This window comes from Haliaeetus albicilla, chromosome 1 (genome assembly GCF_947461875.1).
Source record: "Haliaeetus albicilla chromosome 1, bHalAlb1.1, whole genome shotgun sequence".
Classification (NCBI taxonomy): Eukaryota; Metazoa; Chordata; class Aves; order Accipitriformes; family Accipitridae; genus Haliaeetus; species Haliaeetus albicilla.
The window spans coordinates 58,772,057-58,794,704 of record NC_091483.1 but is presented as its reverse complement, the minus strand read 5'-3'; the positions used below and the strand labels follow the sequence as shown (position 1 = coordinate 58,794,704).

The 22,648-nt window shown below is 39.9% G+C and overlaps 1 protein-coding gene across 1 annotated transcript in view; it reads right to left on the bottom strand.

Annotated features, from left to right (window-relative positions):
- Window positions 1-22,648, bottom strand: part of APBB2 (amyloid beta precursor protein binding family B member 2) — a 198,340-nt gene that overhangs the window by 67,191 nt on the left and 108,501 nt on the right. Inside the window, exon 6 of the mRNA XM_069791231.1 lies at window positions 4,860-5,068. Coding sequence (XP_069647332.1) covers window positions 4,860-5,068 — 209 coding nt within the window. The remainder of the gene's footprint in view (window positions 1-4,859; window positions 5,069-22,648) is intronic.

Sequence of the window (22,648 nt, the reverse complement as noted above, 5' to 3'; positions counted from 1 at the left end):
GAGAGAAGACATGCCTCTAACGGTTACTTACCAAAACAAATGATTGAAACAAGGAAAGTTAATATAAATTAGGAACAGACAATGAAATTACTCTTTAACTATGATCTTAAAAGCAAGCAAAATGAATCTGAATATGAATGTTGGCCACAGCTGCTACAGCCTTTGATAAACAGCAATTAAGGGGAAATATTAGGATTTCCATTTGATTAGCACTTTCATTAAAAGACCCTAACACTATTGGAACTAGAAATACTGAAACACAATGATATATACAAGGATAAGATACATAGAAGGTAAAAATCAAATATTTCTAGAGAGAAAGCACAAGAAAAGGACAGTGAAGTAAAGGAGGATTAGTAAGGAGTGCAGAGAGATTTCTTGCTGAAAAAGTAGTTTTGTAAAGTCTAGCATTGTTTTTAAAAAACAGAACAAAACCCCAAAAAACCCCAAACAAACTACCCACCCTCTCATTTTCTATTCAAGTTTCTAAAAATTTTCAGAGGCATTCACTGGTACAATCAAGTAAGTAGCAGTGCATTTAGCACTACAGCAACCTGAGATTCATTCTTCTCTGTACAGCCTGGGAGGAGCAGCTGATGTTGGGGTTGCCCCTCTCCTCTTCCCCACAAGGACAGAAAACCCACAGTCCTGAACAAGAGCTAGGTGGGACAGATTTGGTTGCTGAGAGACCCAGAGCCACCTCTTTGTAGCTTCACCCAATCAAGTATTCCTCTAATTAGTGGCCCCTTCTAAGATGAGCTCTCCCATGTTGTCCAGCTCAACTCCAAGATGAAGTAGTACCTATTAATATGGCCCAATGCATTAATTTGCAGGGTGGACCTCTCACCTCAGAAGTGTTCTCAGTACATCCCCACTGCAGGAATTATTTGTGAGAAACAACTCCTAAGAGTAACTCTTCCCTAACATACCTTCAAATTAACTGAGCTAGCTTTCCCTGCTAAGCCCCTCCTCTTTAATTATTAGCTGCTAGTGGTTATGTTACCTACAGAAGAATTTAGAGGTGACCCAGGCCTGGGATGAGTCAGGCTATAAGAAGACACAACTACCATCATCAAATTCTGCTGTGATCTCCAAGAAGCTCTTACTGAAAATTAAACCCTAGGGCTTTTTTCTCTGCACAGGAAATGGGAAAGAGGCAGCAAAAATCTCTAAAATTTGGAAGAGAACATTACAAAAGATGAGCATTCACAAAGGAAGTAATTTGGCAACACACAGGAGCAAAGAGCCATCTAAAACTAAGTCAAATTTAATCAGCTGTGCAAAACCAAAATACATTTTCATGCTTTTGAGGGGGGAGGAATGGAAGGAATGTTCTGGTTTATTCATATTTAGCATTTATTAGCATTTTTGTTAAATCTGCAGGATTTTCACATAATGCTTAACCTATAATTGCTTTGGATTGAAATTTACTGATTATCTGGTGGAAGAAAAATTGCCTTGCAGCCTATGCAAAAGTAAGACATTTTTGCATTTTTTCCTTTTCAAACCCCTTGTTGCCATTTGTATGCGTTACAGCATCATTCCTCTCTACCCATTTCTTTCTGATTCTCTGTTCAACAATAGTAACTGCTTTTCTTTATGCTAAATATCCAGAGTAAGCTACAACACAAAAATGGCTGACTTGATCTGTTCTTTGTTGACTGCCCTCAGCTGTGAGCCACATTCTACCAAATGAAGCAAAGCTTCTGTATATCACATAACTTAAGAGACAGGGACACAAAAAGAGGAAACAAGACAAAGGGTAAAAAGGCATTACTCTGGGGGAAAAAAAAAGGTATTTGTAAAGTGTTTATTTGACAAACTCAAAAGCTGAAAGAGCCCAGATAAACTCATCTCAAGACTAGCACATGATGCTTCACAGACAAATGTGATAAAGATAAAAGTATTTTATGGACTTATGGAAGCCTATTGGGACATATATGAAATGCTACCCATGCCACTCTTCAATCCTAGATTATACTCTTTCATCTGCCTAAAACCTATATATCCCCCAACTTTTTCAGAAGAAAGCAATACAAATTCCAGAATGTGGGAATGAGCTAAACCAGCCCTCCCAAACCAGATTATCTTGGAGCACAGGCTTCCGAACAGCAATGAGGGAACCAGCAGTACACAGCTCATACGTAGTCCAACTTGGAGCTGGAAGCTGTCCACCACAACTCCTGCTGCCAATGGTAGCGCCAGGATAAAGGCATTTGGGAGCCCCTACTCTAGATGAACTTCCACATCTTTTGTAAAGTGTCAGATTGACCATATCACAGACACCCAGGTTAATCCTTCACAGGGAGGGAGAGGGGGAGCACTTGGGGTAGGCTGCAGTGCAGTGAACAGGGACTGAAAGTACTATCACCTGCAAGCGACCTGGAGATGATTAAGTGCTGGCAAGTATTGATTGTGGAGAGATGAAAAACGAAAGATTCACGATAGCTGACACTAGATTACAAATTATTTCATTACCTACCCCTACCTCTTAACCCCACACCATGGTTTATTTCCCTCTTACTGTTCTGTACCAGGGTTCTGCTCAGAACCAGCTGAATCCCAAAGGATTCTTCCTCCAGTTCCCTCTTAATAAAGATCAACATCTGTGATTTCAAGAAATGCAAGACTTTTCCTAACAGTCCTCATTATAGCTCCAGCTATGCCACTTGTTTGTAGCAGTTTCAGAATTTGGCAGTGCACAAAGTCCCAAACCCAATTCACGCTCTCGTTTTGAACTCCATTACTCCAAGTCTGCTGGTACTGTATTGCAATGCTATCTTAACAACCACTGAGTCAAAAAATCAGTATTGTTTCAATAATGGTATGTAAGATGCTTATCAATGAATGCAGAAACCTTCAAGAGACAAATGTCCTCGTCTTTATATGGTTATTTTAATTGCAGGTAAAATCATAATAATACAAATTTTGGAAACTTGCTTATTTTCTGTATCATCTTTTACACTGCAGTATATGGTCTTGATGCTGCCACAGAACTGTATATACATAAATCTTTGCTGGATCAAATTCTTTACTGCCATATCAAAACCTAGATGAGCCTACTACATACTCACATACATGGCATTTTAGAATGACTCCTCAAATGTCTTATTTAATACATCTACACTGTATTAAAATCTGTGTTGGTATAATTCATGCATTTCATATTCTCCATGATGCTGCTGAGAATTAATGATCATTATTTATAATCACAAACTATTCTTCATTTAAAGCAAACAAAATTGTGGAAGGTTAAAAGTATATCTGCCACATTACCAGCAGGTCTGAAATTTTCATTGCAAAGACATTTTAAACAGAGGTAGAAAAATATTTGAAATTAATATACACATTTTCCCTCTGCAATTTACCAACTATACTGATTTCTGGGTTTTTGTGAAAGCCATCTATAACTTACTAATTAAAGCCCTGTTCTCCATATTTTAGAATAAGAAAAATACTTAATGGTGAAGTTATATCCCTCGTGTATATGACAGGAATTTATACTGGAAGCATGTGCAGCCCTTTACATTCAGCATTTCTGGGGTTTTTTTTCTTCTTGTTTTCTACCTGAATGATAAAAATTGCTGTTTATTCTCCATGAACCCTCTCAGAAATAATTTCCAGCATGCTTGTTGCACAGTACATTCCACAGGAGCTTGACTGATGTAAACCGTAACTGAAACATTGTGGTCAAGTTTGCAAACCTTATGAGTAGCATTTATGAACATGTGGGAGCAATCTTTCTAAAATAATGAACAAGAATGTACATGTTTAAGCCTACGCAGGATAAAAGTTTCAGAGTCAAGATGGTAATACATACTTGAATGGCCTTAACTCCTCTTAACTTTCATTGAAGTTATTTTGGTGCATATATCAACAAAATCAAGAACAGAAGAAATGTCATATCTACATACATTTTTAAAAAATTAAATAAATAAAACCTAAGGATTGCCTGATCCAAAACTCAAAGCTAGTACAAAGACTTCCCTTGATTTCGTAACACTGTGGACCTTCTTCTAAAAAGTTAGTAAGAAAAAGAATTAATTTCAAACCCATTTGATTTTATATTAGTATTTCATTCCATAGAAGTCTTCCCAGCATACTAAACCAAAGTGATTGCATTTTTTGAAGCATACTCTTCTTTCCGATAGTTTATTTTATTTTTCTACTTACATGACACCCCCTGGATTGTGCCCAAAAGGATTATTTTAAAAGGCAGTATCACATATTGCTTTTAGCACATGTGGAAGAGAGAGTACATACCTTTTTGTTTCTAGTTAAAGACTGACTGCAACACAGTGATCCACTTGCGCGGGTATTTTCTACTGGCAGGATGTTAAGAGACTTACACTTAAAAATACCTCATATTTATTCAACAGAAACTACACTGTAAAGGACCTAGTGTCTCAAATGAAGACTTATATGTCTTTGTGTGATACTCCTACCAAGTGAGTGAAAAAGAAAGAAGATGCAAACAAAGAGTCCAGCCAAAAGACTGCTATAGTATACAAAAATTTTATGTATCCTGTATCCATATAATGCAGCAACGCTTCAGTGCATGCTACAGAACTGCAGTAGTTTCACATTCATCAGGCACTGGCTGTTTGATTTATCTGAGATATGTCTGATTTCATCCTACATGTCCAAAGTTTAGTATGTTTCATGAGGCACAGCTATTAGAAAACGGACACAGAAAAACGGATACTTACGACATATTATCAACAAATAGCTATATTTTGGGATACTATCAAGCTCCATATTCTAAAGCTCAGTTTAGCTAACAGTTAAACCTGCAAGTTCAAAAAGTTATTTCCATTTTCTTTACAGTATGCAGCCCACAAAAAGACATAGTCTGTTACCTCAGTTTCTGGAGTAGGAGACGGAGTAATGGAACCAAGTGATCCTTTTCGTGAGCCCTGGAGATCTGTTGGGATGGACACGGGACGCTGCCATTGAGTTGTTCCTGTTGGTATGTGCCAGTAGTAGACCCCAGCAATGTCGTTGATTTTTTTCCAGCCAGGTGGTAAGTCTGGGTCTGTCTGAAATGAATGATCACTCCATATATCTGCTGGGAACAGGAAAAAAAAAAAAAGGAAAAAGGAAAAAAAAAAAGGAAAAAAAAAAGAAACGAATCAATGTTACTAAGACACAAACAGTCTGCCCCTGATGCAAGTGATGCACAGCTGGTACTACTGTTGTACAGTTCCTGTGTAAATGAACATCAGAAAAACCTACTGCGTTATTGAGGCTCAAAGTAAGGTGACAAAGCCTGGTTTGACTTGGCCTATAAAGAGAGGGAAAAAATACACTACTTAAAGAGCTGTTCTAATACGACAGCTGTCTAATACCATCAGATAAACTAGCTCTTCTAATAAGGTTTAGCTTCAAGTACACTAAATCACAGCATATAAAGAAATATTTGGACTTGTGGTGTACTCTATCCTCTTCATCACAGTACCTTCCCTTCTCAATGCATGGTAGCGGAGCACATGTTTTTGCTAATCTAAGTCAGTTTATCAAAACACCAATCAAACAACCTGCATTGGGTTTACCTACAACATCTAAAAGACTGCTTGCTCAAAACAATGAGAACAAAAGAACTGAGCAACCATTTTACACGGAACCTGATTGTCACAAACAAACATACTGTTTTCAATTGCTTTTTATAATGGGGCAGGAAAATAAAAATCAAAAACTCATCCATAGTGCCAACACAGAGATGAAATCCTGGCCCTACTGACAAACCTCCTACTTAAGAATGCACCAGCAATTCATATCATAATTAGAGACATTCCCAGGTTTACCTGGGATTATAGATGCATGTAAGAGATGTCACCAGTGGAGAGCATGCTTTTTAGAAAGGCAGCGGCATCACCTATGTGCAAACCAGCTGTATTCCAGCAGGGGCAGTTGTATTCTGCTGGATACATACTTTCCAGAGGTTGGGAAGGGAGCCATTGCTCTTATAAACTTCCCAGCTAAACTGCTTTGGTGGTGTCATTATGGTACATGCTATTAACCAGCTGCTATGGTCTACTCCAAGGACCATCAAGCTGTGGGGAGAAACCAGTAACATCCTAGACTGATGTTTCCACCAGCACTTGAGCAGACATGATGATGAAGGTTGACACCAGCACAGTGAACTGAGCTAGTCAGAAAAAAACCCAAAGAATAAAGGAAGCACCATACCAATGAGCCATAGCTCATCTAGTTCAGCAACTGGTTTCCAACCTTCAGAGACATCCCTCAAACACCTCAAACACTTCAGTGGACAACAGATGAATAACCTGTTGTTATATTGCTGCTCTTAATCTCTTTTTTGAATCAAAAGTTTCTTGTTAGTCTATCCTCAAGCCTCTTACTAGGTGTTTTATCACGGTTGCTTATTTCTGAATCTCTCTCATTTCTTCTACCCACATTTATGTACGTACACACACACACAAATGGCATGATAACTTGAAATAACTCTTACGCTCCATGGCACAAACCAGACTGTTTCTTCCCCTGAGCCACTTAAGAGTTTTTAAGTTACCGATTTACCACTTCAGGACTAATCTGACCAAATTCTGCAGAAGAAAAACTAGACAATATCATTGCACTTAAATTCAATAATGAGCCTCACCCATGGCCCAATACCTGAAAATCAGCAACATTCATACAATCAGTTCCAGAAATTCCCAAATATTATAAACACCTGCTTCTAAATGTCCCCGTTGTAGCCTTTGCATTCAAGTATGTAGTTTCTGACTCCAAGGTCTTACATGTTTTAAACCCCTTTCATCTTCAACCTTGCCCATTTTTGTTTTCCAACTGAACAACTCAGCTGCACTCTTCTCAACCATATAAAAGGAAAATAAAAGCAAAACGCTTTTAATGATTTGACCACATGATGCAAAAAGTGACATGCAAAGAGCAAAAATCTAAACATTTCACTGAAGTATACATGACAACATCTGCAAGTCCAGATACACATGGGTAAGTCTATGTAACTGGTTCATAAAACTCCAAATATCACAATAATGACGGTGTTCACAAAACTTACATACTGGGCCTTTCATGCCAGAACAGGAAAATAATAAGCCTTTATTATGCAGAGAGGCAAAGCTTCAGATCAGTTCATGTTCATACAGTTTACAATGTTAAACCGCCATACTTCAACATTACCAGGAGATGAGATGTTATTCTCTTCACTTTAAGATAGGCACCGCTTCTGTCCTTGCTATACATAATATGTATGTGTACACATGTATTCAAACATACAGTCAGCAAAGTGTTATGCTATGGCTGCATTAAATTACTCATTTCAAACCAATCAACCAAAGATGCAGAAGACCCAGAGATGCAGAGGAACCAACATACTGTTATTTATTGTTGCATTGTTAATGACATGCAGTACTAGGAAGACCTAAACAGAAAGGACTTTGAAGTAAAAGCAGACAAAGCTCACAGCAGAAAGAAAATTGTTAACCCAGAGACTTAAAACAACATTTCCGCAACATTTATTTAGAAGAGAAGAAATGATCTTGTATGTGAATGAATACTTGGAAGGAAATCACGTAAAACAGCTGGGAGCACTCTGGGAGAAGAAAATATCACCTAGCTGAGTTAATATTAATTTACTCTGAAAACTTATCCATTAGCAAAAATAGATACATCAAAATATGTTCACATATGCCCGGAGATAAAATAGGAATTAAATTTCAGATTGTTTTTCAATTAATACACCTCAGGACTTTCAAAGAGGAGCATTTTCCACACAAAACAACTCTGATTTACGTCTGTGCATGAGATGCACATTGCTGGTGTCCAGGTACTCCGTGCACAGAGGTACTGACCTCAGCCCAGTCTGATAAACATGGATAGTGTCAGATTGCATGTGTACATACTGAAACACCATTCCTCATGTTAGCTATGCAAACCTACTGGAACAAAAAATGAAATGTGTGTGTGTCCCAGCCCATTTACAAACACACCTCAGGATCTGCATCTCCCTGTCTGTTCAACCCTGAGGCAGGGATAACCTTTTCACAGGCTGTGATTTCCTACTAGCATGAACTGGGAAACCTCCCTAGTTTGCTGGCTGTTCTAACAGATGAAAGCACTTGATGTACAAGCCAAAGGTAATGAACCATCCGAAGAGATACCAGCACAAGAAAGATAAAAAAGTAAGAGTCAACATACAAAATCTGACAGGACAGATGAATGCGCTTGTGGCATCAGAGACCCACTACAGGACACCAATGGCTTTTCTTTATTTGAATACGGAATTACAGGTAGTAAAGTAATTTTCCTATGAATTTGAAAGACCCAGTTCAATGGCATGCCATTGAGTCAAAGCATCTAATTTTTGTTGCACAGGCCAGTGTAAGAATGGTCCCTTATCAGGGCAGTGTTTGGTGCCCAGAAGGAGATGGAGGCACCGCACTGATACATACATGCTGTTACATTCAGGCCTTTTTAATCCCAATATTCTTGTAGAAGAGAAAAGTGACTGCCACAACACGGGGGAGAAAAGCAGCAGGTTTCTGTACATTAATCCAATTCTATTGACGTGGCATCAAACAACTTGCATGAAACAAACCGAAGAGGAAACAGAACTGAACACATCAGACTTCTTCACCTGAAACTGAGAACTCCTCTTATGTCTGCAAGGTTTTAGAGGTAAAAACATTACATGGAAATGGTTCCTTCCAGTCTGTGGATGACTAAGTCCGTCATGCTTCCTCAGTGGCAGATGACTTATGGTGATCAGGAACTTTTCTCTGATTCACTCCCAGTTATCCCCAGGAGATAAAGTTCTACCTGGCATCTTCTGGCCTCTTCCATGCTCTTCTTTACTGATATGTTGATGAAAGGTCAATGAACCCAGACAACATTAAGCTTCTGGGTTTGAAAGTATTATTGCTGTGATAATACAGAAAGCATGGCTTACTACAGAAATTTAGAGCATGATTCACAAAAAGAATGCATCCTTTTGTATTGGGGCTGGTTTACCTACCATGTGTATTACAGTAAACCATGATCTCCTGAAAAGCTATACTGTAAGACATCTATGCGTAAAGCAAGAGGAGTAAGAAAAACAATACTGAACTAGAATAAAAGAGCGACTGTAGCTAAACTGTATGAGAAAGTAGACACTGGGTTTCTTTAAGAAACTTGGATTCATATTATCTGTAAAACTTGTCTTTCTGCAGCAAGAAAGAGTCAAATTCTTATCAGTAGAAAGACTATTTTAAGATGTAACTGATCCAAAACTCTGCACAGGAATGAGGTATATCTTTACCCAGGTGTCATACGGATTCACACAGCACTGCAGACCTTTGAAAGCTGTCTCTTTTTCTGGAGAAAGACCTTACAGAACAGGGTGGCTCTACTGTCTACATACACTCTGGAGATGAAGTCCAAAGTCAGCCTTCATCACAGGAGACTGGGCAGTCAGCTTGCAGCTGATCCTTCACCTCCCTTTCTGTCCCTCCCCGAACATGGGGTGTGTGAGAGCCGTCACTAGTGAGGCAGGCCAGCTCTCATCCCAGGTCTCCCCACCTTGGCATGGACATGCCAGCGAGTCCTCACTAGCAAGCCGCTACCTGGAAATCTGCCTAAGATAAGTGTGAGCTGTCACCACCCACCTTCTGAAATGCAGCACTGCCAGCTTAAAGGTCAACATAGCTAGAAGTTCACAGCTGGTCTTCTGCAGGCAGATTCACATGAAAGGACAGGTTGCAAAGACAGGACTGATATTTTTCAGTTGGAGTTTTGTCTCACTAAAGACAGATAATTAAAGCCTTGTCCATACGGGGGGAAGATCCCCAAAGGGACTATTCATGGGGATGTTATTACGGAAGAAGCATGGGCCAATTCTGGCAAAAAAAACATGACAGTAGAAGAGACGTGGTAGAATATTTTGAGGACTAAAATAGAAGATTACATAAAAACATGAAAGATGTGATTTAAGACAAGAAGCTAACCTCATCTGACGAAAACTGAAAAACAGAGTGGACTTCACTGGGCTTTCCTGCTTACACCACCTTCCTGCACCAGGACCTGACAAGTCCCTTGGCAAACCAGATTTTTCCCCTCTACCTAAAGCTTGCTTAGAGTTGGCACCATAGTCCCTTCTTACGGGGTCCAACACTACAGGGCACAGGGCTGCTCCCCAAAAACCTTTGGCACTGGTCTCTGCGGAACTCAGAGGGAGGAATCCGCTTGCTGCACCCCGCCACGTGGCCTCCATTTCATCTTTTCAAACTCAGCCACACAGCGATGATAGGAACATTTTTAGAAGAATGGGAAAATGATGAAAAAAATGAAGTAATCAGAAGCGAGAACCTAAGGGGAAGGCAGCGCGCCCGCAGTGCCTTTCCATTCCCTTTCAAAACCAAATGGGGAATTTATGTTAGTCATTTCTCTTTAAAAATCAAAATAAAGAGCAAACTCACAAAAAGCCAGTAAGGCTTTAGAAAAGTACCAAAGATTCTGTTTTTTTAAAAAAAGGTATAAATAGATGTTTCAATTTTTAGTAAATGGACAAAGGAGTAAAACTGCCTGAAGAGATTCCCACTTGCTGAAATTGTCTGGTCAAGTTTCACTCAGAAGTAAATGCTTGTGTCTTAATTTTTGTCTAAATGGCTGAAACACAGAGCCTGCAATAGAAAAAAACAAATACAGCCTTCATCCCTGTATCATCATAACTGAGGAGAGCAGTTAAAACTTCAAAAATGCTGGAAAAATGAAGTCTGTTACACAAAATGAAACTATTAATTCACTCTTTTGAAACAACTAGCAACAGAGATGTACCTCCACAAAACCATAAACACAGACATATTTAACTTTTAATTCTGGCTAAAAGAGCTTTGTGAACACATTTTGTATTATAAAGAAGATAGGATAAAGCCCACATAATGTAATATACTGCTGTTTATAACTCCCTTTTCAAAATGTCAGCTTCTGCCAATTACCTGATATAGAGCAGTGATAAATTCCATGCTGTAGTGATAGTTCAGATACTAAGTTTGCTAACATAATTAGAAATTTTAGTAACCACATTTTTATTTCAAGTTAAAATTATTTTACTATCTGAGGCTGACCTAGGAAACAGTGTTACTGAAGAAAGATGGTAATAAACATTATAAATAATTCACTGAACAGCATGTGTGATTGGTGACCACACTCTTTGACAAAACTAGTACTTTTATCACTTATTTTTTGCTGTTTCAGGGGAAAGGACAGTAACCAAATTGTTGCCATTATGAATTATTCTTCAGCCCTTGCTCAATTAAATAGACATTAAAACTACAGCATTCAGCAGGAACTTTCAGAGCAAACTTGTGCAGTAAATGGAGACCATTTATTTTTCCATCATTTTGCAATGCCACAAACTGTTCCCCCATAACAGGCATCCTGTGTAAGGCAAGGTCAACACTCACCAAGCACAGGCTGTATTGTGGCATCACAACAGACGCAAATAGTACGCTCTGCATCTAAATGCAGTGCAGCATTCCAGCTGCTGTTCCCAACTCTGTTGGCACCATTCTCTGCTGATGTAATTTGTAGATATTTCATAATTAGAGAGACTAAATACCATGAAGCTGAAGCAGCTTTTAACTAGTTCAGGCTTTCTTCTGCAGGCACAGCTAGAAATCCCTTTCACTGAAGACCAAAGGCAGTCATTTAGAAACAAATACAGAAGGAAAGAGAATGGCAGGAGCTCTGGAGGCACTTTCTGGAAGAGCAGGAATGCAAAGGTACAGCACAATATATTCTAATTTAACAGCAAGTTGTGTTAAAAGTTTTGAGACAATAATTACTCTTTTTTTGTTTAAAGAAAAACACTTAAGTAAAATGTTTAATCAGGGCTGATTTGGTGTTATAACAAAGGCAGAATGGAAGAATATTGGTAAGATGCTTGATCTCCTATGGACCAAATTCTGTTACCTAGAAAACTGGTTCCTCCACCATCCTTAGCAAACTGTATTTATCAGCATAAAACAAACCGAATACTCCACCCGCCATTGTCATAAGTTGGTTTATCAGCAGTCTAGTACTAAAACCTGGCTGTATGACATTATACTTATGCTAAATTAATCAGGATCTCTTCTTGATAAAGACTAGAAATATACCGCATCATTTCAATAACAAGTCTTAACACTCTTATCTGGAAGAAACGTAATCTAGCTCCTTCCCTTTCTGAAGGTAAGGTAGTGGATGACTCACATATTTACACATTACTTCAGACTGGAAGAAGATCACATTATGTGATAGAAAGAAAAGCTGATAATTGATACCTCAAGGAAAAATGCACCAGCAATGAAACTGTATGGGAGCGAAAAATATGATTTTAAATAGACTGCAATAAACAAGCTTTCTGCTTTCGTTTAGATAAACTAACAAAAATGGATAAAAACAGCAACTAGGTGTTATCTCCACTTGAAAGAGAACTTGGTGGTGATGTTAAGCAAGGTGCTGGGGATGGAGACCAAAAGGTCAGTGTCTCTCTGCTTAGGTCCGCTCTGCATGAGGGAACCAGAGCCTCAAACCTGGTTCACAAAAAGCCAAGCAGACCTACTTCCTGAACAAAATACTCTTCAGCAAGGCAACAGGTGTAATGCAATAAATTTTGTATTGGAACTGGCCCCTACAGGCCACCATGGTGGGAGTGGGGCTGGGAGGAATTGCCGCTCAGGGACTAACTGCGCATCGGTCAGCAGTTGGTGAGCAATTGCATTGTGCATCACTTAATATATTGCAACTCTTTTATTATTATTACTGTCATTTTATTATTGTTATTATTATCATTATTAGTTTCTTCTTTTCTGTTCTATTAAACTGTTCTTATCTCAACCCATGAGTTTTACTTTTTTTTTTTTTCCTGATTCTCTCCCCCATCCCACTGTGGGGGGGTGGGAGGTGAGTGAGCAGCTGCATGGTGCTTAGTTGCTGGCTGGGGCTAAACCACGACAGTCCTATACTTGGAAAAACAGACATGTATTTTGGATGCACAGTTCTTCAGGTCAAAACAAACCCCACCAACCAGCATGGCTAGGGCACTAAATTATGGCCAAGAAGAGTACTCTTGATTAAGAGGAACCGCAGTCCCAAAGGGCTCAAGGTTGGCAGCATATGTGACTTCAAAACAGAGGTGGTAAGTGCTGTACAGAGCCATCAGAGTGCTGGAAATTTTGTACCTGGGAGGTGTATAATAATAGCACTGATGTCGCAGGACAATTTTAACTGTGTTATTTCACAGGTTAGAAGCGCTTTTTTTGAAAACTGGGAGAAAGCAACAAGGTAGAGTCATAGTAAGACAGCAAATACATTCAGGGAAATATGAGAGATATCATTTCATTGTTAAAGGGACATATACAGGCCTCATTTTGCCTACTTGGAAGCAGCAGCAGATGTAAATGCACAGCCTCCGGCCAATGCAAATGCAGCTCTGCTGAAGTTAATGGAAGTGCCTCATTTTCACTCAATCTTTCCAGCTAAGGAGGGCTACTTTCACTGCATGGTAGCAGAATGACCAAGTGAGATCACTTTTCTGCAAGGCTCAACAATGCTTGAAAGCACTTGATCTACATTACCTAAATAGGTTAAGAAATAAAATACTCATTCTGTACAGAGATACATGAGAGATCTCACTTTTTTGGTACTCCTAGCTTAGTTATCTCAATTCTTAGGACTGTTTTGTAACAATATTTCTTCTGTAAAGATCCCCCAAAGAAAAGCAATACCATCCAAACACAGGATTTAATCTACCACCATCTCAAAAGTGTATTTTCACAGTGAAAAGCTAACTGACGAGTATTCAGTGTCCAGGCTGGAAGCCTGATGGTCCAAACAGGAACACACCCAGAGTTTTCCAAATCTAGAAAAATAATCTGGCCAATACTAAATCTATAAATCCACTTCTCAATCTCTGTCCCCCCGACTGCTCACATTCTAGCAGTCGGTGCACAATGTAAATGAAGGAATTCAAACTGAAAAGCACCTTGTTTGTAAATAAGAGATCTGCATCAAAGTTTTCTATGTCAAAAATTGCAAAGAATTTGATGGCGACAGGATCCAACAACATGTCCTAGTGTTTGGGCAGCAATGGGAAACCACTAGCTTCAAATCTGATGGCTTTCTTCATTGCTGGGATGAAGCATAATGAAAGAGCTGGCCCACAGTATCGCTTGCATGTTACAGATGCCATCCTTCTGGGCACAGAAGGGGAAGCACAAGAAAGGAACTGGGAAGACAGGAGGATCAAAAGGTTTTATTAAAAAGGAAAGGGATGGGGGAAAGCATTTTCTCCTTTTCTGAACTTCCAAAATCTTGAAATAAAAATGTTTTCTTTCTGCCTTCTGGGTCTAAATAAAAGCAAAACCAAAGGAAAAAAAAGCCACAGAAACTTAGTCTTCCTGAGAAGATGCCAATGACTTCAGCAGATCCAGGATTTGATCCTAAAGGGAGCATATTCCTCCCCCACCCCATACACACACTAAAGATCAAGACAGGCATTGGAAGGGAGGGGAGGACATGTTGTATTAATGAGTGAAGGCAAATAAAATTAAAGGAGTACTCTCCATTAAACAGCACAATAGTAAGAACACAGGCCTTGAATATTTTTATCCCATTTCTTTCCCGTAGTGGGCTCAAGGCACAAGTTTAAGTTGCTTAGTGCTATCGTTTAACCCCAGCCAGCAACTAAGCACCACACAGCTGTTCGCTCACTCCCTGTCCCCCCAGTGGGACAGGGGAGAGAATCAGGAGGGGAAAAAAAAAAAAAAAAGTAAAACTCATGGGTTGAGATAAAGACAGTTTAATAGGACAAAAAAGGAAGGAAAAAAATAATAATAGAATTAGAATACACAAAACAAGTGATGCACAACACAATTGCTCACCACCTGCTGACTGATACCCAGCCAATCCCTGAGCCACGGTGCCCCCAGCCAAATCCCCCCAGTTTATATACTGGGCATGACGCAGTATGGTGTGGAATATCCCTTCGGCTCATTTGGGTCAGCTGTCCTGACTGTGTCCCATCCCAGTTTCTTGTGCGCTCCCAGCCTCTGCTGGCAGGGCAGTATGAGAAGCTGGAAAGTCCTTGGCCTAGTATAATGACAGCTTAGCAACAACTAAAACATCAGTGTGTTACCAACATTATTCTCATCCTAAATCCAAAACACACCACTATACCAGCTACCAAGACAAAAATTACCCTTATTCCAGCCAAAACCAGGACACTTGGGTTTAACAAAACAAAAAAAAACCCAACCAAAAAAACCCCAACCCAAAGACAAATTTTCTCCTCACTTCGCGTGCACTACAGCATAATCAACGGTACCACCAACTCTCATAATTCACAACAATGATGGTCAGCAAGTAGTCTCACCTAAGCATCATTGCAAGAAGCATGAATGCTATCTCAGAAACAAATGCAGCAAAAATGCAAGCCACTAGGACGAGTAATTATAAATCAGACAAGCCTGTCTAATTTGGGGAACATTACTCAATGAGGAGTGATAAGCAGCCAGAAGCTGGTCATTTGGCATCATCTCTTCTCACAGAACGCAACTGGTTGTCATGACAACCCTGTCGTCCTCCTTGCCGAATCGCTGAACCAGCTGCATGCGTTTGGAGAGAGGAAGATTCTCAAACAGGTTCCAGGAAAACATGCTGAAACGTGGGATATACAGGCATACACATAACCAGACACAACCTGTGCCAAAACGAATTGCTGTTTCAATCAACTGCAACATAAACCATAATCAGAAAAGAGTGCTTAAAAATCCTAAGGAATCTTGGGATGAATGGCCTGTACAATTTTTTTCACGTGATATGATCTTCATTCTGCTGTATAAATCATGAGGTACTACAGGCATACAAGGCGTTCAGGCAGAGATGACTAATCTTAAGGAAGAGAGACAAAGCAGATTTGTCAACATTCATGAAAAAACCCCACACCACTAAACCCACTTGTTTTGATGTCCTGGCTTCTTTTCCCTTTCAACCACCAAACCCCAAGGTGTTGACATAAGGACTGAAGTACTAGTACAATAACCAAAGAAAACCAAGGGCAAGTGACTTCAGGAGAGAAGTTCAGAAGAACTGTTGATGACAGTCCTGGACAAGTACTCAGGATGGTACTACTTGTCCTCCTTAAGTGCAAGAATTTGGGGGCTCTGCGAGGTGTCTACTCAGGGACAACATAGTGTCCAGAGGTAAAGCCATGAGAAACCAGCAGCACAACTTACGTTTACAGGAGTTGATACTAAAAGCAGCAGGAGTTGATACTAAAAGCAGCAACAGTAGGGAAAAGTACGGCAGGAGGACCATGAGGAAAGGTCCACGTGTTCCCTCCTGGAACATGGGCCAAAAATAGGTGAGAACAAGAGGACTAGCCTGTTCACCAACCAAAAACATCCAGCCATGAAACAAGCAGAGTCCAGCAAAGGAAGGAAGGAAGACTTGGAGATGACCTAAACTGCTGTCTCAAGGGGGCTGCCAGGGCAGAAGCTGTGGACCAGGAAGAAGCCAGGCCCTGGGAAGACCCATCCCAGCTGGAGGAGGGTGGCTGCTTGGTTAGGTGGAGCAGTGGTGGCAGCATGAAATGGTGGACATAGAGGAAGGACCACCTCAGCTGAAGCAAAGGCTGATGAATCCCTACCTGAAAGTGCTGTAGTGGAGGCACATCCTACAGCTCTTGCACGAACTTTACTGAGTGATGAGATCTCCATCTCTTGATCAGTGGGCTGATGAACATTAGGAGAGTTGGACAATTAAAAGGCTGTACTGGGACTGGTTGGGACGAAGTTAAATTTTCTTCATGGCAGCCTGTAAGGTGCTGTGTTTTACATTTGTGACCAAAACAAGTGTTGAAAACACCAGTGGTTTAGCTATTGCTGGGCAGTGCTTGCATATGGCCAAGACCTTCTCTGTTTCTCAATCTGCCCCTAGCCAGAGACTGGCTGGGCATCAGTCTGCTGGTAGGAGGTGGTCAGTGATTGTGTTCGCATCATTTGCTTTTTATATTTTATATTTTTTCTTCACTTACTAAGCTGCCTTTATCTTGACTCATGAGTTTTTCTCACTTTTGCCCTTCCGATTCTCTTCCCCATCCCACTGGTGGGGGAGTGAGCTGCCACAGAGGCATTCAAAGCATACTGGCCAAGCCCAAGATCCATGGAGGAACAGGCAGGTACCCTCCAGGGTGGAATGAAAAGGAGTCCCAAACAAGCAAAAGCAGCATAAAAACGAATGCCCTTTTCACCAACTTTGTGCTTAAATGAGACATAGCCTCAAATACTATGTGAACAAAATGCACCATTACCTTGGAAGATTTCTACCAACTAAATTCCACAGAGTCAGAATGATTTGCTACTGTTCTAGCAAGTAAGTTACCCCTGCTTATAAATACATTTTGCACATGACCAGTATTAGTGGGTTTCTTGCTTATTTGAAATGCTAGTTCTCTAGTCTTTCCACTAGATGGCAAAAGCTTTTACTTAAAAATAGTAATAGTCCAACACACAGCAGAGTGTACCTCTAACCTGGGTCTAAATCCACTGTAACTGCACATTGTGGGATTGTGCCCCAAAGGACCTCCTCACCATGGAGGACTCTAAGCAGCAAATAATTAATCCAGAGGAGTATCTTCTTCCTCATTAGCAAATCACTAAATGTTATCTTGTGACTTAACTTTAAGGGCTAAAACAGTCCAGCAGCAATCTGCATATGCTTTTCTGATTTTTTTTTTTTTTTTTTGGCATAGCATCTCTTCTTCCCATGCCTTTCCCCACAGAGAGCAAGATTGCAGCATATGATCTTGTGTTCTGGGTTCATACCCTATTTAACTACTTTCTACTGTTTTAAAAGAGGTTTTGTCTGGTCTGAAGAAGAAAAATTAAATAGCCATCTCAGCCAAGGGACTGCTGGACTCACACAGCAAAGCCTGTACATGCACTGTTGCACCAGCAGACACACTGCACAGCACACCCAGGAAAAGCAATGTGCACATGTGCTGAGTCCAACCTTCCTTAGCCCCACAAAATTTATGTGTCTCAGCAACAGCAGCGAACCATTTGGCAGAAAAACAGGGAAAAATCACTTTGGTAGCAGCTCTGAATTTATGTATTTCTCTACTAAAATAAAGAGCCTGGTTCTCCTGTCCCCTCAAAGTGAATCAATGTGTTAGCATCAAACCATCCACAGAAGAGACCATTAACAATTTCATTTCGGGCAATGAACAAATATTATCTGGAATAATCACACAAAACAAAGATTCACTCTATGAAGACCGACACAAAAAGCAGTTAGACACAGACATCCTTCTGACTTCAAGATGCAAGATACGTGCAGAGCGGGAGGAGATGCTGCACCAATGTATGGCATACAGCAGTACAGTCACCTCAACTGCCTCAACTCTCCACACAGTAACTGCTGCACCATACTGCTTCATTTCCAAGTAAAACCATGTTTTACAAGCATCAAACATTACAGAGTTCAGTATCTCCCAACTTGTAACTCTCTGTTTTGCTGGGACTGGCTCTAGACACAAGTGGGTCCCATCTCCCTTAGACCTTCTACTAGTAGATGGTACTACTTAACTTGACACATGCCATGAAAGACAGATGGACCAGATCTTATTCCCTTACTTAACTATGATACACTTGCCATCAAGTCCTGGTACTAAAGAATGGCAACAGGCTTCGACTCCACACTTTTTATCAGATTTGTTTCAACTGAGGAATAGAAAAAGCCTCAACAGTTTAAATTTGGTGACATTAGTGAATGTCTCTTTAATCTAAATGACGTAAGTAGTAAGGTAGAGCATGGAAGAAGGAATTTGACTAGCAGTCACTATTTTTTTCTCCTCTTAGAACAGGAACTGCAGAAAAAATAAATTTGCCTAGTAAGTCAGGTACTAGGCAAATTATATTTTCTTCATCTAAAATAGGATGAAGCCTACTGACTTCAGGAGAGAACAATGTAGAGAAATGAAGGACTGTACTTCTCTGGAGAACATACTGCATAAATATATTGATACAGTCTGAAATTTCTAGAAATGCTTATTAGTGGGTTTTGTGCATATGATTGGCTAATTAAAAGCCAGTGAAGTGGGCCAGTGGCACAGACATACAATTCAAATGGTAGCTTGACTAAAGCTACTTTTCTTTGACAGCTTCATTTACAGCACTGTGTAAATGCATTAGAAAAACCTTTTTCTGAATTTAATGATTCAGTGAAAACAGAACATAAAATTGAATTACAACGGAGTTACTCTCTGAAATTAAATGTTGTGCCTCAAGAAAAAGCAAGACCTGCAAGAACAGCCATTTCCCATCTCAGACATAAGCTCTGCTCATCCCTCGGTCCATGCGGATGCATGGCACCACACGCAGTGCGGCAGATGCTCTATGATGCCATGAAAACGACAACTTTATCTTCACACCAGCCTTACGAGGCAGGAGAGCACAAGCCCTGTTTTAAACAAAGCCAGGCAAAGGTAGGAGGGAAGGTCTGAGATGCATTAAATAACTTGCCTGGAGTCATGCCCATTCTCTGTGTACTCCCTGGGATCTGTGTGGGCTCCCTGCATCCGAACACCAGTCACAAGATCAAGGTACACAGACAGAGACCAGCCACTGTCCTCCGGTTTGTCCACATGCAAGAGTCCCCTTCTGTCCCGCATGAAGGGCTGCTTTCCCTGATGTGCCAAAAAAGTAATTCCTACCCCATCCTACCCAATTCAGTCAGTTTAGTACTATAAGTAAAAGCCAGAATGTTACTTTTAACAATCTATATAATGGATTAGTTTGCCACTTTAAAGCTGTAGTCAAATGTGCATTAGAGCACAAACTGAAGGCTCCTTTTTTTCTCCAACATAGAAGCCAAAGACCTAATGTTTTCCTACCTCCAAATTAATTTTGTGTTGCTACAGTACTGAAGGGAAGGGAGAAGTTATTATGGTGAAAATCCACTCTTTTATCATTAGAGGCGCATAAGCATGAAATAGTGCACAAGCATAGGAAGCAATGCATTGGCCCTCAGGGCCTACAGTTTGCCTGCAAAGAAAGAGGTTAAGGGAGAAGCTTGGGCACATCAGGCAACTAAAGGCTGTGTTGAGGCCTTGTAAGATGTGAACTCAGCTCCACTTCCCAGCCTTCAAGCTTTGAGACTTCAAAAAAAAACAAACAAAAACCAACAAAAACCAACAAACCAACCACTAAAACCTTAACCTTTTCAAAAGTAATCTTGCTTCAGTTGAACTAAGTCTTCTGCACAATGTGTAGAGCCATATATGAAATGTAACATATAGCATCTACAATGGGAAGGCATTGTGAACAGGGGCTTCTGACAGCAGACGCAAGCATCAGGGGAACTGGTTGTATTTCACGCCACTGTGGGAGAAGAAAGCATGCTGATAGCGCACAGGGGACTCTCGTAGACCAGAAGCTTATGTAAGTATTTCACATCACTACATTGATATAAACTTTCTATTAAATCTTTACTCATCCTGTCCAGATATCTTTTGGTATTAAGCAAACTCAGAGATATTAATCACCTTTGAAAGCATCCGTCTAGCACTAGAAATATTATTTTCATTCTCAAATCTACTTCATGGCAGTCCAGCACTAAAATTTTGTATGTATTTTTCACAGAGATGGATTTATACACATAACTGAAGCTAGATTCAGAAATCTGCGTTTAAGCAGACAGAAATGGTATCTCTGACGTAACCGCTAACAAGAATTAGAAGAAAATTCAGAAAAATAACCGTGTCACCAATCATCCTGGTAAGTCTAACTTACCAAACAGTAGTCAGAAACAAACCTAACACACAACAGCTGGAGTCCTATGCCAGACAACCATTTGAGAGAGAAAAAGGGAGGGATTAATTTTACAATTCTGCAGAACCACAACAGAATTTCACCTGCAACTAGCACCACCTTCAATTCAAAGTTTATTAGCAAAATAGCTACTTACTTTGAAAACTTGAGGACAAACTCTCCTTAAAGCTGCGTATTCCCAGAACATAACAACAAAAGTTTCCTTTATTGTGAAACCTGAGCTAGAATCTCTCTCAAAACAAACACCTGCTTGGTAAGAATGTAAACATGCCAAAGCACAGTAAAACAATACACAAAAGATCTCCAGTATATGATGTATCACAAGCCATTGAGATCTATTAGCATTATGGAAAAGACACAGCTGATTGTCATCACAAGTTGTCACAAACAGCAAAACGAGATGCACAAGCAACAGCATGGTCCTTCACCCAGCTGAAAATAGTATCTAATCTTTGGTGAAAATGTTAAAATTTGTGGACATGCCAAAAGACTGCAGGTGGTCTTGGGAAGCAGGAAAACTACAGTTACATAGGATGAGAAGATTTCCCTTTCTAGATTTACATTTACCTTTGTTGCTGTGCAAAAACAAAAGACTGCAAATAGGTCTTACAGGATTAGGACACACAAGGTGTCAAGAGTTGGTTTTCTAATCCACAGCCTTCACTTTTCAGTTTACTTCACCACAAAGATGTCAATCTCCTGGTTTTTATTGATTTCTTAAAGTTCCTTTATTGTTACTGTTCTGATCTGCTATTTAAAATCCTCATATACAATGGCAAGCAATTAATTACCTTTTGCCACTCTGGAAGGATCAAGGTCACCGAGTTCTTTGAAAAGAGCAGCTTGGTACACACTGGCAGTTGAAAAGTTGCATGTTAGGAACTAAGATCAAGACAAAAATCTTTATGCCTACTGTTTTAATGTAGAGTTGAACTATCACAGGACTAGTGCATGCCCTTCCATGTGCCCTATTATAAAAATGGATGTAGCAGAACTAGAAAAGACATAACGACAGATAAAACTGCTTCTGCAGGAAGAGACATTGAGTGTAGTAGGACTCTTGAGCTTGGAAAAGGAATGACAGGGAGGAGGGAAGGATGTCACAGAAATCTGTAAAATCATGAATGGTAGGAAGAAGGCAAGGATGGAAAGGAAATGATCATTCATTGTTATTTACTGCTTCCTACAACAGAAAAGCAATGGGCACCTAATTAAATTATTGGAGAGCAATTTTATAACAAAGGGAAGTACTTTTTCATACAACACAATTTAATTATGGAGCTCATGGTCACAGGATGTTGTGGATGCCAGAAATACAAATGAGACCAAAAATGATTAAACAAATTCATGTTAGAAAAGTCTATCAAGAGCAATTAAAGCAGATAACGTGAATGACATACCAAGTCTGAAAGCCCTAAAACCACCAACTGCTGAAAGTGAAAAAGATATAATATGGGAAAACTACTTTACGCTAGCCCTGGTTTTTGTTTTTATTGCTCCCATAAGTTTCTGCTACTGACCACTGTCAGAGGCGACCCATAAAGAACTGCATGAGCCTAAAGTCTGCTGGATACAGCCATTCTTACAAGCTGATGTACTATCTGGTGATTTACAAAATGGAACTGCAACCTCTGTAACTCTTGTAAAAGTGAGCTCTAGTTTCCAGTCAGTATATTAGTTTGCATTGGAAATAGTGGAATTAACATTATTGAAAGACTTTGATAAAATTAACCACAACAATTATATTGGGATAGATTAAAAAGCCACATCTGATATAAGAACCCTCAAACCAATATATCCAAGCTTCCTCCAAG